The sequence below is a fragment of the Myxocyprinus asiaticus genome, chromosome 48 (assembly GCF_019703515.2).
Source record: "Myxocyprinus asiaticus isolate MX2 ecotype Aquarium Trade chromosome 48, UBuf_Myxa_2, whole genome shotgun sequence".
NCBI lineage: Eukaryota > Metazoa > Chordata > Actinopteri > Cypriniformes > Catostomidae > Myxocyprinus > Myxocyprinus asiaticus.
Genome location: NC_059391.1, coordinates 3,934,336 through 3,953,956, shown reverse-complemented (window position 1 = coordinate 3,953,956; position 19,621 = coordinate 3,934,336). Strand labels below are relative to the sequence as shown.

Below are 19,621 nucleotides of genomic sequence, written 5' to 3'. Positions count from 1 at the left end.
CTCTCTTTATGGTGACATCATTTACTGTGAAATAAGTTCCTAGTGGATTTCTGTCACTAAATTTTGTGTGTTAGTGATTTCTTCTGAGCAGGTGTGCCCAATTTAGCAATAATGAAGTCACTTTTGTGTGGAGAAGAAGGCATTTTTGCCAATACGCGTAGGTTTGCAGCCCTCTTTTTTCCACTGTTTTTAATTATTGTTATAGACATTGACAATAAAGGCTTATACTATATATATTTTTGATCTGGAAATGTGCCTTGATTTTCCTTTTTATTTTTGGATTATTATTTCCTCATTCAAGAGCAACTTCATATATTTTTTGAAGAACTTCGGAGCATACCGGATTTTGTTTTTTGAATCATCAAACTGATTTAATTCATCTTTACTTTCATCATGTTTATTTTTCTTCTATTTTCCTTTTAATGATAATTCATTCTAAGTTCATTAAGAACACATGCTGACCAATTAAAAAAAAAAAAAAAAAACCCTGAAAGACTGATGTTATTTTGTATAATTTAAGACTGATAAAAATGCTGTATATATTTTCGATTCTGAACAGAAGAAGTGAAGAGAGTGTTTTCGTTCTCTACAGGTTGAGTTATTGTGGTGTCACAGATGACGTTTGTGCTGCTCTGGCTTTAGCTCTAAGATCAAACCCCTCACACCTGAGACTACTGGATCTGTCTGAGAATAAACTAGGAGACTCAGGAGTGAAGCTGCTCTTTGCTGGACTAAACATTCCTCCTTGGAAGCTGGAGATACTGTGGTAAGGTGTCATATTCTGCACTAGAACAGCAGGCTTTGAAATTAAACATTATAAATAAATAAAGATAAAGCTGATTTCATTCATCTTTACTTTTATTAAATATAATTACCTTCAATTTAACTCCTCACATCATTCCACGTTTTACTGGGGAAGGTATTTACTCATTCATTAATTTGACTTCTTTTGCCTGTTTCATGCACTTCGGTCACCAATGGGGGAATTCACTAAGAATGTTTTTTTCCTCTCCTACTATTAGCAATGTTTAATTGCATATGCTGTCTGTGTTGCTTTACCACTTGATTAACTAAAGGAATTCTGCAAATCAGGTAACAGTAGAAACCCGAAAATTATTTACACAATTTTCAGTGCAATTCTGTAGCTTGCAGGCCAGTTCTGAGCCCCAGGTCAGTGGTTCCCAACCCTGGTCCTGAAGTACCCCCAACACTGCACATTTTGGATGTCTCCCTTATTTAACATACCTGATTCGACTCATCAGCTTGTTAGTAGAGGGTCCATTAGCAGAAATTGGTGTAAACTAGTTGAAGCATGTGTAAAATCTCAACTATGATTATTGGCTGATGACACTTAGCACTGCTTGTCAAGGCATCATATTCCTCAGATTTATGCACTTCAGGAGTCACAATCCTGTTAGCCCATGTTATTGGAGTTTTCACTGTTCCTTTAACTGATGAGGTAATGCACCAATCAAAGGAATTAGCTGATTCCACCATGGTCCATTCCTGTGAAAGGCAAGGAGAGTGAGAAAGAAACACAAAGGAGAGGGAGAGAGAGCAACGTAACACCACACCACCTGCTGCACAATACATCAGGGGACATAACACTTTTTTGGGAAAACAAAGATTGGCCACAGCATCCCCGCCCCTCCAGCTCTGTGGTGACTGAAGAGCAACTTGAGCCTTGGAACCCTGTCCTAGAACCAGAGGAGATGAAGACCGGTCAGGCACTGGATCTTTCCCAATGTGTGTTGCCCTTCCCAGAGCCAAGTTGCCAATTGTCTCCGATCTTATTTTCTAAAAGCAGTTTGTTTCCTAGCTCGAGGGCCTGTGCAGTGGTTTCATTCAAGCAGGACGATGTGCTGTGGATCACAGCATCAGACGTGCTGGAGTTCTCATGCTTACAAAGCCTTGCCCCAGCGGGTTAGAACCTAAATCTTCAGTGGCTTATGCAAGGTCATGCAAGTGGGGGATAACATGAATTGGACTTCTCTGATGAGCTTCACCCTGAGCAGTTTAAGGCTGCTTCCATTTTTTTTCCTGACCTCCATCAGGAGCTTTTGAGGTCTTGGAAGTAGCCCTACTCAGCGAGAGTGACAAATCTATTTGCTTCTGATTTTACTATGGTGAGCTGCATGGTGGAGCATCATGGAAGAGACATTGGCTGCCCATCTCTCTCACACAGCTTCGGCAGACATGTAGAAATCAAGGCCTTCACTTCCCTCTAATCATTGCAGGATGACGCCAGCCTTGGTGAACAAGGCCTATGCCACGGCGGTTCCAGCCGTATCGGTGCTGCACACTATGGTAATTTTGCAGGTTGATTAAGCAGACCTCCAAGAAGCTGAATGAGGGAGGCAGGCTTTGAAACGAGGCCATAAAGGAGTTGTGCCATGCTACTGACTTAGTGCTGAAGGCTACCAAGCACACCACACAATCCATTGACAGGATCACCTTCTGGCTGACTGAAACACTCGACAAGAATCATCAGAAGAGGAGGGTGAGCCACAGTCAGAGGATGTAGCCAGACTGGCAAATGTTTCTGCCTTGCTCCTGTATGCCCTTTGGACATTTCTGTGTTAAGTCTGCTTCTTGCCGCACTTTGGGGACACTGCAAACTTTATCACATGATGACTTTTTCCTGGCTCTCCCAGCAATATGCACTGGAGAGCAGATGCACAATAAACAATAGTAAAAATAATTTACATATCTCGACTTAAAATCTTTTGCATTTAAAAATGATCACTGGCAGGGTTCACCGATGATCTCACAAACTGTATTGTTTGCATTAACTGTGTTATTAACATTCAATTCTTATTTAATCATGACAAATTATACATTATAAGAAAGGTCTAATACTTCAACTTTGATATTTAGCCATTGTTTCACAATATAAATTTTATTGCCGGAGTAATTTCTTAATTTGTCAATATATCAAAATATCAAAGCGAGAGTTATGAAAATGAAACCATTATAAAGATGCACGTACCTATTTAGTGATGTAAACTCTCTTTGAGTTGTCCCTAGCAGGCTTCAGTGAACAATAGAACATTTAGTCAAAGTGTGCACATTTAAGGAAATTTTATATATATTCCCATGTTTACTTCATAAAGAATTATTTATGTCTATTTTCCACTAAATTCTGCAATATGATCCGCTGACATGCTGTAATTCTTTCAAATGGTGATTTCCAAACCTCCACAAAGCTAGAAGGTGCTCAAGTTCATTTCTCAATCTAAATATGTTCAAGAGGAAATTATGACATCATACCTGCCTCCAGGGCCGGAGTGGGATTCATATTCAGCCCGGGATGTCATGTCCAAGTCAGCCCACACCCAAAAGGGGGGTTGGAGGTGAAGATGATAACAATAAAACAAGATCACAGCAAAAATATGCAATATATGTAATTACTTGAAAATTATTGAAGCTCTCCATGTCATTATACCATATACGGCATTCACTAAGATTTTCACTTTGTCATAAGACATCATTGTATGTGTTGTAAAAATAAGTGAATGTTAAAGGGATATTTGATCATTTCCTCACCCTCATGCCATCCCAGATATGTATGACTTTCTTTTGCAGAACATGAATGAAGATGTTTAGAAGAACTGTTGGTCCATTCAATGCAAGTAAATGAGAAGCGGTGAGAAACAGATCAATAATTAAGTCATTTTTTACTATAAATCTCCACTTTCACTTTCATAAGCACTCTTCTCTGTTAAGAGTTCTTCTTCTGTTTTTGGTGATTTACATAAGCATATTGCCCCATACTGGGCAGGGAGGAGAATTTATAGTAAAAGAAAAAAACTTAAATGTTGATCTGTTTCTCACCTACACCTATCATATCGCTTCTGAAGACATAGATTAAACCACTGGAGTTGTATGGATTACTTTTATGCTGCATTTATGAGATTTTTGTACCTTCTGAGTTCTGATCACCATTCACTTGCATTGAAAGGACCAACAGAACTGAGACATTTTTCTAAAAACCTTCATTTGTGTTCAGCAGAAGACAAAGTCATACACATCTGGGATGGCATGAGGGTGAGTAAATGATGAGAGAAATTTCATTTTTGGGTAAACTAAGTTTATTTTAAAGACTATCTAGGCACATAATAACACTATAGAACTGTAAATGTTTATAACTCTTTCAAGATGTATAGGCTCACACTTTAAATGGTCAGTGCTTTGTATTTTAGATAATTAAAATAGCAACAGATCCAGTGAAACAATTAAGGTTGAGTGATTGTTTTTACATTTTTACATGCCATTCAAAAATGTGCCATTTTACAATGATAAGAGTGAAATAAAAGACTAAAAATAACACAGTTGTACTTTTCTTTTACTTGGAATGTAAATGTTCAGGATAAAGGCAAAATTGTTACTGTCTCTTTAAGAGGGTTTTATCACATGATACAACATTGTTTGTTTCATTGAGTTTAATCTTTTGAGAGCTGTAAAGTCCCATTATTTTCGTACCGTGTTGTGCTGTTGCATCTGTATTCATTTACTTTAAGTATTCTGTTATTTTGTGACAAAAAATAATTTTGCTATTATCATTCTGCACTGCTAGGGAAGAGGATTTCAGAGATGAATTGATTGAGATTGTGAGACTGCAGTCAGTATTAAACTTGTGATGATCTTGTACCTGAAGCACGTTCATCCATTCAGCTATTAGTAGCCTATCTGTTCTAGATGGATCTTCCGTGATCCTTCCCGCTTTCAAGTGAAGCACATCAGTTTGGTCTCTCACAGGCTACTCTCTCATTTGTTTGGATGTGAGATGATAAAATACAGACTGCGTCTGCTATAATACGGAACGCAATTCTGATCCTTTAAATACCGGATGTTACGGACTGTTGGCAATTGTTATGCGACATTTGATGAAAGTTTGTCAATCAACATGTGGACCTAACCGGCCCAGTTTTTGACCGGGCCAGCAGGAATTCTCCCGATCTTCCCGATTGCCACTCTGGCCCTGCCTACTTCAGTGCCCACATGACCGGGACTTCCCCATCGTATACCATAGTAGAATAAATTACGTATCAAGCATAAAACAAATCAGTTGACTGCTGAGACTTATTGTAAATAGACAATTACAAAAATAAATGGTTTGTCTATTATTTCCAGATTATTGACAGTTCTGTAGCTGTAATTGCAGAAGAGATGTACACCTGCTATCAGCTTCACTTGCCAATAATCCGCTTTCTCATTAGATCATTAAAACACACTGCTATAACAACTCTTATGATTGGAATTATAATATATGCACAAAAAAACAGAAACAGGCTAATAAAACTAGTCATAAGCATATTTCCAGAATTTTTTGTTTGTTATTAAAGAAACATACTTTTTGCCCCAGGCTCGTTCAAGTCCTTGTTACATGCATGCTCTTAGTATCAGCAGCTCACTTTTTCAGGCTCCTTGGTAATCCTTGGCTAACTTTGACAGTAACTTGGACTGGCTCATGAACACAACTGATAAGCTGACTTTAGACTCTGCCTGCAGGTTTGATTTGTTCTTTTTGAACAGGTTCTTTGATTTAATAACCAGTCTTGTAACTTGTAAGAGCCACCTAGACTGTATGAGTCCAACTCGTTTATTTCAAACTCGGTCTCAGGATACTAGCCGTCTGCATTTAGCATCGTTTTAGTATGTTGTTGCTGATACATAAGTTAATGAAATTCAGATTTCTTGAAAATGTCCATCACAGTTAGTTACACAATTCATTAAGTCTATTCGATTCAGGCATCTCATCCAATCATGATCCAGCCAGCCTATTGCATTTGCTTACTCGCATGTGAAAGAAACACTAAATCATGTCTCAAGCTATGCCTTTGCTTTCAAAGCAAACATTGCTTTCTTGTCCCTGCCACGTTGCGTGGTTGAGCCATGTCAAGTTCATATTGCTATTATGTGGTTGATGGTGTTTGAATTCCCGAGTTTATTCCTGCATTGGACAATCAGGATTCAACATTCATTCACTTTGAATTATGGAGTAAGTACGTAGTGTGTTCTGATTATAATCTCTCTATCAATTCAGGTGTGTTTATACATTGTCTGTGACTTGCATTCCATTAGGATTATAATTCTGAATTATTTTATTTTGTAAGATTGTCACTGCTGTTTCTCTGTCTTCATAGTCGCAGCTACACTTCTCGTTTTCCATAGTCGCTCCTTTTGCACATTAAACAACTATCTCTGGCATTTATTTGTTTGAACGTCTACAATCGCGTTCTCGCTTAAGGAGAACAATCAATTGTGCTGCATGCTATGATTCACTTTATCATTCTTCATTTTATTGTATTTTATGGCTTGCCATATTTTGCATTGGCTCTCTGTTTTCACAGACTCACTGCAAAGCATTGCCAACAATTCCATAGGCAGTCTTTCGCAAAGACACAATGCAAGCATTACTACCCAGTTAATGGGCAGTCTGTTTCACAGACACACCACAAAGCAATGCCCTCCATTCCATGGGCAGTCCGTTTGCACAGACACATCTCAAGCTGTGCAATTTTACAAAGCTACTCATCTTTATGCAGGATATGGAACTATTAAATGCAGTTTGTGTTACATGTTTGCTAGTTATACAAGGTCATACATACTGCTTCTTTCAGATTCCTTCGCCCTTAAGACTTGGTGGTTCTGAGTTGAACTATTGGTTTAGTTCTCCTTTTGGAGGAGATGAAAGTTTTAATTAGGTTCTAATTTACTTTTGGGGGAAAGCTCCTCCCTCCTGCCGTCAACACCTTCCAGCTGGATCTGACAGTTTGTGCGAGAATCCTGATGCTGAAATGTAGGACAGGGCTTTCACCAAGGGAATCTATTAACTCATGTTATTCCCATACTCAAGTCCTCTGCGAGAAGACCCATTTACTGTTTTATTTGATTCTGTTTCAATATCACCTACTTTGGTTTCTCAGGGATGAATTCAAAAGAGTGAATTGTGCCACTGATAGCAATGTTTGTTTGCAAGCTGCATCTGTGTTGCTTTAGCACCCGATTCACCAAAGGAACTATGCAAAGGTAATGGTGCAGACATCCACAAAACTAGAGCTAAACACAATTTGTACAAAATAATTCCCCAGCTTGATGGCCAGTTCTGAGTGCTAGACTAAGAAGAATGCAGCAGACCACCACAAAGTAGCGTTATTTTCTGTGCAGCACCACTACACCACTTCAATTTAGGCTCCTGAACTGAATCTTAAAATGCAGAGATTTCACTTGACTACACGGCACGTCTCGAAATTTGCCAGATTATACTGCTCTTAAACATAATTTGATCATCATTTGAAGAATAAGTGCTTTTTTGATCATTACAAATTTTATCATACTTTTGATATTTTGTTGACAACCTGCTTTCATATTTACATTTATGAATTTGGCAGATGCTTTTATACCGGTTAAAATTTTGTACCTATTAAAAATGAAAACCGGGACAAATTCCGACATGGTTATTTTTTTTATCCATCATTCGTTGCTTTTGCATAATTTCTGCATTGAAAAGTGCCTGTTCTCGGGATCACAGAGCTCTCTCTCTCTCTTTCACACATGCACACACAAACACACACACACACACACACACACAAAGCAGAAAAGTGAAGCCATGTAAAGAAGGTTTTTATGTCAAAAAGTTACTAACGTCGTCCTACCTGTGCCTTTTCTGCTGGTATCCAAAACAGAGAAGTGATTGTCCTAAAATAAAATAATTATTTTAAATGTGCAATTATGGCTATATCCACGTTTTGATTATGTATTACAGAGACGTGATTACCTAAAGATTCTTCTCTGTGGATCTGTCAGGTCTGCTTATGGTTTTTATTGGGATATTGTTTGGTTCGTTGGTCTGTTGGGTAGGATTGAATTCTCACCACAAGTAAACTGCTCATTTGCAAGAGTTTAAAAGAGTTTGTTTGTTTGTAGTCTGACTAAGAATACCTAGTTCAGGTGGTCTCGGACTGATTGTTTTGGTGCGGATCCAAGTTTGAGTGCTGTGTTCATATATGCTTAAACTAACCAAACTAAGGGAGAAAACGTGCCAGGTTCTGAAACAAATGCTCCAAACAAGCCAGGTGTGAAAACGCCCTAAGTCAAAGTGGTTTACACTGAAATACAGCACATTAAAGTGGAACTGTTTAGTGAATTCACCCCTCAATTTTTCCATTCCTTTTTTTCATATTAGCAGGTAAATAAAAAGATACTGAAAAGTCATTCATTAGGTTATGATTTATGTTTGTATTCTCTCTTTGACAATGAAATTCCCACTGAACAGAATTACTTAATCAGTCACTCAAATAACCTATCAAACACACTGCAACACCCTGACAGTCACACATAATACCCTAACATCATATTGGCAATTTTTGTATTATTGTAGACTTTATGACAATTATTTTTCTGCTAAACTGATAGAATGAAGAGTGTGTCATTGCTCTCTCCAGTTTAAGGTATTGTGGTGTTACAAATGAAGGTTGTGATGCTCTGGCTTCAGCTCTGAGATCAAACCCCTCACACCTGAGAGAACTGGATCTGTCTGGGAATGAGCTAGGAGACTTGGGTGTGACGCTGCTCTCTACTGGACTGGAGAATCCTCACTGTAAACTGGAGATACTGAGGTAAAATCACCTCTCTGTGAAATGACCTGATACATAGTATGTTAAAATCTACAATGTGTGACTGATGCTTTGTAACCTTAAACGTTTAACAAAACAAAATTTGTTTTCTTTATTTTTAACAAATGATAACAAGAAATTAAATAATTTTATAATGGAATAAAGAAAATTAAATGGGAAAATTGTTAATTAAAAAAGAGAGAAACATGAACTGCAGTGCGTGTTAAATAGAGGAAGCTGTTTACATTTACATTTAGTCATTTAGCAGACATTTTTATCCAAAGTGTCTTACAAAGACATTGTTTTTATGGGGTTATTATTTGTTTAATTTGTTACATTGTGTTGGATTGCATTCTCACCACAAGCGAAATGGTCCACAGTTCGTTTGCTGTTGGACCGACTGTTTTGGTTCAAATCTAAATGTGATTGCCGCATTCATATATTACTAAAACCAAACTAAGGGACAAAACACGCCAGGTTCCGAAGCAAATGTTCCAAACGAGCCAGGTGTGAGAACACCATAAAACACAGGGATTTACACTGAAATACAGCACACTAAAGTGGCACTGTTTAGTGAATTTACCTCTCAATTTTTCCATTCCTTTTTTTCATCTTTTCTGGGGGATTTTTATTAATTTTTTTATTCATGTGCTAAGTCAAACATAAGGTTATTATTTATGTTTGTATTCTCTTTCAAAATGAAATTCCTGCCGGACAGAGAGTTAAGTTGCCATTCACTCAAACATAGCAAACACTTAGCAACCAGTGTTGTAAGTACTTGAGATCGGTCTTGGTCTCGAGACCACTATTTCAAGGTCTCGTCATGGAATTGACCGCATTTTTACTCGTTCTTGTCTCTGTCTCGGACAAAGAGGACTCAGGATTTTATTTCAAGACCGGTCAAGACCACAACTGTGGGGATATCACTAAATTGCCTGTGCATTGTCTGATTTGTTAACATTATTACTGTGATTGGATGTAAAACTTCACTGCTTAAAATGCAAGCAATAACTTGACCCATTTCTAATTTGAAATTTGCGTTACTGTTAATGGCTGTCACCCCTCCTCGCCCCCTTCACACACTCCAAGAGAGGGAATGCGGGAGACAGGAGAAGAAACTGCGGCTGTCTGAGAGATGTCAGACAAATCTTCTATAATACAATTTGGCTACCTAAACCAGTGTTTCCCAACCTCTGTGCCCACTAGTGTGCTGTCAAAGATTGTCAGGTGTGCAATGGAAAATTATCAAATTCCTCATACCGTTTTTTTTCCGGTATTTTAGTGAAGGAATAGAGATGGTAGAAGAGTTTAAGTTGCCAATTCTGTATATTTTCCATTACAAAGTATTTTTTGCAACCAGCTTAAACATTTTGTCCATCATAACATTATTGTTCTAACAAACTCTAGTTTGCTGTCAAACGCAACTCCTCACATGCCCACAAAATGCTTCCTCACACTTGTAGTAAAAACATTCAGTCAGTGAACCGAATGAATGAACAGAATACAACGCGTGTATTGTTCCCTATCTGTCACTCACTCACTCGATGTTGTGTCGATGTAGTGACACTAGGGGTCACTCTTGGGAGCCCGAGACACCTCTGGTCTTTGATAAAAGGCCAATGAAAATTGGCAAGTGGTATTTGCATGCCACTCTCCCGGACATACGGGTAGAAAAGGAGCTGGTATGCAACCACTCATTCAGATTTTCTCTTCGGAGCCGAACGGTCATTCTCATTGAGCTGAATTCTACTGTTCATTCACCTCTGCTGGATCTGATGGCGCATTTCAGCGGCTTCTCTCCTCTGCACTGGTGCACTGCAAAGAATGTCCCTGGGCACTTCGGCAGAAAACAAGAGAGTATATTTTCTGAGAGAGATTTTTTCCTTTTTAAAGATGCGTCTTTTTAAAGATGCCTTTCCAATTGTGTGTTATTCCTGGTTGTGGTCATTATCTCTCAACTTCGGATGGTTATGATCGCTGTCTTTCATGCCTGGGCGTGACCCACACAGAGGCAGCATTTGTGGATGGTTTATGTTCTCATTGCGAGAACATGACCATGGCAACGTTGCAGTCATGGCTTGCTTTCGTAAGAAAGCAATCCACCCCAGTGGCTCCCCGCCTCAATCCTTCTACCTACGGGTATGAGGCCAGCACGGCTAGTACTGGGGGCGATTTGGGGACCCCAATGGGATCGCCTCTGCCGGGTATCCCCACGCAGACCTCCCATTCCCCAGCATGCTCGTCTGCCCCAGTCTGGCTTCCAGATGAGTTCACCGGCTCGTCTCACGGCGAGTCTGGCTTCTTGTTCGGAGCCCGCAAAGATGATGAGCTCTCGAGCACAGCATCGGAGAGCAGGCTTGTCTAGTCAGACGCAGAAGCCTCAGCTGGGCTTCCCCCCTCGGGGACGATTGCCCAGTCACAGGCCAATGCCGAAATGACGGACATGCCCCGGCCCCGGTGTGGAGCCCACTGCAGGAAGCAGACGCCACCCGTCTCACAGTCGGCGCCTAAGAACCCACGGAGGTCGTCAAAGCGCCCCTGAGACGGGCAACCCAGGGATGAAGGAATCCACTCACCATCCCCCGGTGGAGGGCCGGGTGGAAAATGTTTGTTGCCTTTTTGTTTGATTTCACCGCATGCCCAAGTGGCTGCGGTACCCAACAGTTCAGCAAAAGAGCGGTTTCCTTCCTCCCTGGGTCACATACCCGGTGTGCACGGTTGTCATCATGACTACCGTCCACGGGTTTTTTCTTGCAGGATTGGTGCGCTAGCGGTGGTCTTTCCGCCCCTGAGTGCCCAGCTGTGGCACACAGCTGCCCCCAATGTGGCAGTCTCCATGGGTTACAAGGACAGGCCTCTTCCTCCCCCATCCCAGGCTGTTCCAGGGGTGGTCACAAGGAGCCAGGTAAGTGCTTCGATGTCCCTAGACTCAGCACGACCACGACGTGGTGTGGCACCTCAGGCTCCACCCCGCCGCGAGGCCCCACCTGCCGGTACGTCCGACGACGTTGTCCCCTTGGTCCCCCTTGCGCAGAACTTGGATGTGTGGCTTGAGCTTTCCAATCCATCGCGATGGCTGATCCGGACCTTCCGACTCGGCTACGCAATTCAGTTCGCCAGGCGCCCGCCCAGGTTCAGCGGTATTCACTTCACCTTGGTCAAGAATGAAAACGCTGCTACCTTGCGCGCGAAGATCGCTACCATCCTATGGAAGGGCGCGATAGAACCTGTCCCTCCAGCCGAGATGAAGAAGGGGTTTTACTACCCCTACTTCATCGTACAAAAAAAGGCGGTGGGTTGCGGCCAATCTTGGACCTGCGAGTACTGAACCGGGCCTTACACAGACTCCCGTTCAAGATGCTGACGCAAAAACGCATTCTGGTGAGTGTCCGGCATCAAGATTGGTTCGCGGCGGTAGACCTGAAGGATGCGTACTTCCACGTCTCGATCCTTCCTCGACACAGACCCTTCCTGCGGTTTGCATTCGAGGGTCAGGCGTATTAGTACAAAGTCCTCCCTTTCGGCCAGTCCCTGTCTCCTCGCATCTTCATGATGGTCGCAGAGGCTGCCCTTGCCCCATTAAGGGAGGTGGGCATTCGCATTCTCAACTATCTCGATGACTGGCTAATCTTAGCTCACTCTCGAGACATGTTGTGCGCACACAGGGACCTGGTGCTCTCACACCTCAGCCGACTAGGGCTTTGGGTCAACTGGGAAAAGAGCAAGCTCCTCCCGGTTCAGAGCATCTCTTTTCTCGGTTTGGAGTTGCACTCAGTCTCCTTGATGGCGCGCCTTACGAACGAGCGCACCCAGTCGGTGCTAGCCTGTTTGAAGGTGTTCAAACAGAAAACAGCAGTTCCACTGAAACTTTTTCAGAGGCTCCTGGGGCATATGGCATCCTCTGCGGTGGCCACCCAGCTCGGGTTGATGCATATGAGGCCACTTCAGCACTGGCTCCAGACTCGAGTCCCGAGATGAGCATGGCACCACGGGACACATCGTGTGGTTATCACGCCGGTCTGTCACCGTCTTCTCAGCTCTTGGACCGACCTCTCGTTTCTACGGGCAGGTGTTCCTCTAGAACTGGTCTCCAGGCACGTTGTGGTCACGTCAGACGCCTCCAAAACGGGCTGGGGCGCTGTTTGCAATGGGCATGCAGCTGCCAGCCTGTGGACAGGCCCGCATCTGCATTGGCACATCAACTGCCTCGAGTTGTTGGCAATTCTGCTCACCCTGCAGAGGTTTTGGCCGTTGATCCAGGACAAGCACGTGTTAGTTCAGACAGACAACACGGCAACGGTAGCATATGTGAACTGCCAAGGCAGTCTGCGCTCTCGTTGTATGTCACAACTCGCCTGCCGTCTCCTCCTCTGGAGTCAGCAGCACTTCAAGTCACTGCGAGCCACTCACATCCCGGGCAACCTCAACACTACAGTGGACGCACTGTCATGGCAGGTTACCCTCAGGAGAGAGTGGAGACTCCACCCTCAGGTGGTCCAACTGATTTGGAGTCGATTCGGAAGGGCACAGGTGGACCTGTTCGCCTCCCAAGAATTCTCCCACTGCCCGCTCTGGTATGCCCTCACTGAGGCTCCCCTCAGCATAGATGCGCTGGCACACAATTGGCCCCCTGGCATATGTAAATATGTGTTTCCCCCAGTGAGCCTACTTGCACAGACCCTGTGCAAGGTCAGGGAGGACGAGGAGCAGGTCTTCTTGGTAGCACCCTACTGGCCCACCCAGACATTGTTCTCGGACCTCACGCCCCTCGCGACAGCCCCCCCCCCCCCCCGGCAAATTCCCCTGAGGAAGGACCTTCTTTCTCAGAGACGGGGCACCATCTGGCACCCGTGACCAGACCTCTGGAATCTCCATGTCTGGCCCCTGGATGGAACATGGAAGTCCTAAGCGGTGGTAGACATGATCACTCAGGCTAGGGCCCCCTCTACAAGGTGCCTGTATGCCTTTAAGTGGCATCTGTTCGCTAAGTGGTGTTCTTCCCGACGGGAAAACCCCCAGAGATGTGCAGTTGGATCAGTGCTTTCCTTCCTGCAGGAGATGTTGGAAGGGAGGCTGTCCCCTTCCACCTTGAAGGTGTACATTGCCGCCATGGCAGCACACCATGACGCAGTTGACGGTAAGTCCTTAGGGAAGCACAACCTGATCACCAGGTTCCTAAGAGGTGCCAGGAGGCTGAATCCCTCCAGACCATGCCTCGTCCCCTCATGGGACCTCTCTGTAGTTCTTCAGGGTCTACAGAGAGCCCCCTTTGAGCCTTTGCAGTCAGCCAAGCTTAAGGCACTCTCCTTGAAGACTGCCCTCCTGACTGCGCTCACTTCCATCAAGAGGGTAGGAGACCTGTAAGCGTTCTCTGTCAGCGAAACGTGCCTGGAGTTCGGTCCAGGTTACTCTCACGTGATCCTGAGACCCCGACCGGGCTATGTGCCCGAGGTTCCCACCACCCCTTTTAGGGACCAGGTGGTGAACCTGCAAGCGCTGCCCCAAGAGGAGGCAGACCCAGCCCTGTCGTTGCTGTGTCCGGTGCGCGCTTTACGCATCTATTTGGATTGCACGCAGAGCTTTAGAATCTCTGAGCAGCTCTTTGTCTGCTTTGGTGCACAGCGGAAAGAAGTGCTGTCTCCAAGCAGAGGATCGCCCACTGGCTCATTGATGCCATAATTATGGCACATCATGCCCAGGACATGCCGCCCCTGGTAGGGCTACGAGCCCATTCTACCAGGGGTGTAGCGGCTTCCTGGGCCCTGGCCAGAGGTGCCTCACTAACAAACATTTGCAGAGCAGCGGGCTGGGCAACACCCAACACCTTTGCAAGGTTCTGCAACCTCCGGGTGGAACTGGTTTCATCCCAGGTAGTGGCACGCAATACAAGCGGATAAGCCCGGGATAGCCGGCCGGGTGTATCGCTTGCACATAGCGCCTTCCACCTCCTTTTGAACTGTAGATGTGCGCCATTAATTCCCAGTAGTGTTCACAAGTTTTTTCCCTGGTTGACTTCCTCCGAGCCCTGTGGCAGTCGAGTTTTCAGAGAGACTCGCTGCTGGCCCAGTACACGTGCTAACTAAGAGTCCTGTTCTGGGGTAGGTGCTCCGCATGTGGCAGTTCCCTGTAAGGCTAACCCCATGCGATTATAGATCTTCCGCTAATTCGTTTCCCTGTTGGCAAACTGCGTCTTCCTTGGGCAGAGCCCCTCTGCCCCAGTCTCCATGTTTGTAGTAACTCCTCCCCCATTGGGTAGGATCTACCTTGATGACTCTCCACATGGTTGGAAAGACCATGTGACGTATCCTTCCACTTAAATATCCCCCCTCTCTTTGGGCGAGGTGTGGTTTCTGCGGTGTCTTCCCCTTGGGAGGGACACCCCCCGACTAGACCTGGCAGCCCAGTTGGATAATCCCCCTTCTTTTTTAGGGAGTGGAAAAAAGAGAAGGGGAAAAGAGGCCACGACTGGGTTAAGCCTGTCTCTATCTTTTGGATAGTAGACTTGTCCCCAAAGGGCCGTTTGACACTCATAACTATGTTGAGGGAGGTTACGTGTCGACCTGGTGTGTTGGCTATGAGGCACACAGTAGTCTGCCCACCACACACCACCAGTTCATGTAACACAGTTCAGCCAATTGTGGCGTTTCGTATAGGGACCCCTAGTGTCACTACATCGACACAATGTCGAGTGAGTGACAGCTAGGGAACGTCATGGTTACTTGTGTAACCTCCGTTCCCTGATGGAGGGAATGAGACATTGTGTCCCTCCTGCCACAACGCTGAACTACCCGCTGAAATGGCCGGACTTTATATCGGCTCCTCAGCATAAAACCTGAATGAGTGGTTGCATACCAGCTCCTTTTATACCCGTATGTCTGGGGGAGTGGCATGCAAATACCACTCGCCAATTTTCATTGGCCTTTTATAAAAGACCAGAGCTGTCTCGGGCTCCCAAGAGTGACCCCTAGTGTCACTGCATCGACACAACGTCTCGTTCCCTCCATCAGGGAACAGAGGTTACACAAGTAACCATGACGTTTTACTCAAAGACTAAAAGCTGTTTATTTGTGCACAGCATAGTTACAGATGTTATGAACAGATGTGGCTTACTTGTCACAGTCCTCAAAACATAAAAAGAATGAGAAACTGTTACATACGATTACTAAAAGCAAATTTTCCTGTTTTAATCAAGTCCAAAAACACCGTGATTCGATGTCAGTGCGACTTGTCAACAATGCGATTTTGACCGGTGCAACTTATAGTCAGGTGCGACTTTATTTCTGAAAAATACAGTAAATAAATAAATGTATTTGCTGTGCCATTGGAAGAATTAATTTGCAAGAACAAATCTACAAATTGGAAAAGACACATTTGTTGGTTTTTCATTATCCAATTAGCGCTCTTGGCATCTGTGACCTCAATATACAGCGTACCTATGTTACTTGCATTTTTTGCATAGCCGAATTTCAAACATTACGAGTTCATGCTACTAAGACAGACAGAAAACATGGACAAGCTCTTGAAAAGGTAAACTATTGACAACGGTTATGTGGTATAGTGGTGTGCCATGGGATTTTTCTAATTGTAAAAAGTGTGCTGTGGCAGAAAAACGGTTGGGAAACACTGACCTAAACCACAAAGAGTTCATCTGCAAAAAAGCATCCAAAACACAGCAGTATGTAAATTCTGCAATGCAATGCTTACCGAGATGGCTGGGACCACATCAAACTTTTATCGACACTTAGAAAGGAAGCATAAAGAAAGGTAAGCTAAGTGTAAATGATGCTAGCTAATGTTAGCAATCTGCCTCTTGCTGCATTCCATTCAACTCAAAGTTACTATATTGTTTAAGACAGAGAAAAGCGAAGACTTAAGTACTGAATAATTGTTTGATATATTCTGTACTTTATGATGGTTCCTAGGGGAAGAGTCATCCAGAAAACCTGATTACTTGCACAAAAATAGTTTTAGGTGGATGGTAAAACTTGGAAAAGGAGTGTTGAATAAAGATGGTTAAGTTGAATTCAGCTCCTTAGTGTGTGTTTGTGCCATAGAAAACAAAGGAAAATTCACACACATACAATTCACCTCTGCAATGCCTTTTATTTTATCAAGACACTTCTCATGGTACACTGATACGCACACGCGCACACACACACACATATATATATATATATATGGCATTAAAAGAGGTGAATGAAGAGGAATCTTCATTTGTTTTCTGTGGGTGTTTTTATGGGAATGTGGATTCAATTTGAGGAGTGCCTATGGTTTCCATGTTCCACACTGTATCATAAGTGTGTCATGCAGTGTGGGACTTGCACTGGTCTTGGTCTTGTCTCGGTCTCGATACACTTTGGTCTTGACTTGGTCTTGGTTTAGGTGGTCTTGACTACAACACTGTTGGCAACACCCTGGCAAACACACACAATACCCTAACATCATATGGGCAAGTTTTACATTATTTTAGACTCTATATGACAATGAACTTCTGCTGAATTGAGAGAGTGAATAGAATGTTGTTCTCTGCAGGTTAAGGTATTGTGGTGTCACAGATGAAGGTTGTCCTGCTCTGGCTTCAGCTCTATCAAACCCCTCACACCTGAGAGAACTGGATCTGTCTGGGAATAAACTAGGAGACCCAGGAGTGAAGCTGCTCTCTGCTGGACTGGAGAATCCTCACTGTATACTGGAGATACTGAGGTAAGATTATCTCTCTTAGAACCACACATGACCTGATCCAAAGTATTATATTATCTACAATGTAAGACTGTAACTGAGGCTTCAAGATCAAAACCAGCAAATACAACACATTTACAAAACAGAATTGTTTTTATTTTTGATAATAATAAAAAATAAATAAACTTGATTACATTATTTTTTACTTTCTTCATAAGCCTAACAACAAATTGAATAATTTTATGATGGAATAAAGAAAGTTAAAGATAAAATGGTTAATTGGAAAAGAGAGAAACATGAGCTGCAGTCTGTAAGTAAAGGAAGCTTCTTACATTTACTCTTTTATAAGATGCTTTCATCCAAAGTAATGTACAAATAAGTTTTATTTCGTTCCTCCGACCATTAGGGTCGTAAACTTATAAATGAAGAAAGAAGTGAGAGGGAAGCACGCAGAAATCCTCTTATCACTCGCCATGCATCACTGACTAGAAGACTTTTAACACTTCTCTTTGAGTTCTGCTGATCAGCCTTATGACTTAGGTCAGAGCCTCGGTTCGCCATCCTCCAAAGGCTGCAACAGTTATAAATAGTTTTTTTATGACAAGGGTCTGTTGATCATGACAGTTCCCTGTTTTTGGCTAGTATACCACATAAAGCACAGGACTGTTTGACCACTAAAGTGCCCTTATTTTTTTTCCTACTACAGTATCACACAGGACTGTTTGGCCACTTTCACACAGCAGCAGAATACGGTTGTCAGACCAGTTTTGAGTGTTTAATACGGTTGCGTTCACACACAGGATGGTTATTTACAGGTGTGACAACCGCAATCTATAACTGAACTGACACCCGCAAATTTTCATGTCCACAACTGCATTTCTCTGCAAACCTGCTGTGTGAACAGAACTGCACTGAACAGCTAGTTGTTAGTCATGTCATTTAATGTGAGAGAGCCACGCTGCACTGTACACATGCGTGTCATGTATTTCATGTTGGGTTTCGTTAACTCGCGGAGACGGAGAAATTAGCTGTTAGTCATCCAAAGATTCTGTCACTGTTTTCCACTGCCTGCTTGCAGGCATGAGCCACACAACACAAAGGCTGCGCTCTGCACTCATTAAAAAGCATTCAAAGCATCTGTTGGTTAATTATCATCTGATGGGTGAACTTGCGCCTTGATTGGACTTATTTATTAAATAACGCAGTGCCAATTGTGATAAGACATGCCGTTGTTATGGATGTCGCCATCTTTTAGTCAATGTCACTATGTTTACTGCTGTAAGAATATAGTTGTGATTTCGGATGTTCATTCATACAGACAATATTCGAAGTGCTACTGTAAGATGTTGTATGAACGGAACATTTCAAGACTCAAACCTGTAAGTATATACGGTTGAAAATCCTATACACTGACTGTGTGAACATAGCCTTTGACTGCGACAGTACCCTGTTTCTCCTTTATACCAAATGAAGCATGGGATTGTTTGACTGTGACAGTACCCCGTTTTCTTTATAATATGAGGTAAGAGAGAAATCTGTTTGAAGTTGTTAACTTGTGCTGTTATGGGTTTGGTATGATACCGCTTCCAGACATTTTGTTTACATTCTGAACTCCAAACATGCTGCAGGTGTTTTTTCTTTGAAGCATTTAAAGGTGGTTTGTATGCGACTGCTCTCTTCTGGTGATTATTTGTTTAATTTCTTTTTTCTGTTTTCTCGGATGAGAAAAGATTAAATTGGTTTAAGTAAGTAACAATTGTTTAAAGACAGTTTTACCAATATGACATTATTTTTTTCAGATGTCCTTTCACAAACAGTATATGTACTGCGATGGTGGAGACGGGGTCCTGTTCTTCCCGTTAGACCTTATAGGTTTTGTTCATAAAAGATCCACAGATCATATTTAGCCTCATATCTATCACAGCGATTGCACTTTGGAAATTACAAACAGCTGTTTGTGATCTGAGTTTGTGTGATTCCTTTGTAAAAAGTTCAAATCCACCAACAGCAGAGGTGTGTAGAGTAGTCAAAAACTGTACTCAAAAGTACAATTACTTAAAAAAATATAATAATAATTACTCAAGTAGAAGTACTAACATAAATATTTACTTGAGTAAGAATGTATCCAATTAAGAGTACTCAAGTAGTGAGTAACTCGTTACATTGACAAATGACATAATGACATAATATCTACCCTATATTCCATTACATAATACATATTTAACATGTATTACAGAATTATTATTATTATTATCATTAATGTCATCATTCACTATGTTGTTCCAAACCTGTATGACTTTCTTTCTTCCATGCAACACAATTAG

General features: G+C 42.6%; 1 protein-coding gene across 1 annotated transcript in view; it reads left to right on the top strand.

Annotated features, from left to right (window-relative positions):
- The window catches only part of LOC127437455 (NACHT, LRR and PYD domains-containing protein 12-like), a 46,525-nt gene that overhangs the window by 14,111 nt on the left and 12,793 nt on the right, over positions 1-19,621 (top strand). The window contains exons 2-4 of the mRNA XM_051692387.1: positions 593-766; positions 8,448-8,621; positions 17,151-17,321. Coding sequence (XP_051548347.1) covers positions 593-766; positions 8,448-8,621; positions 17,151-17,321 — 519 coding nt within the window. The remainder of the gene's footprint in view (positions 1-592; positions 767-8,447; positions 8,622-17,150; positions 17,322-19,621) is intronic.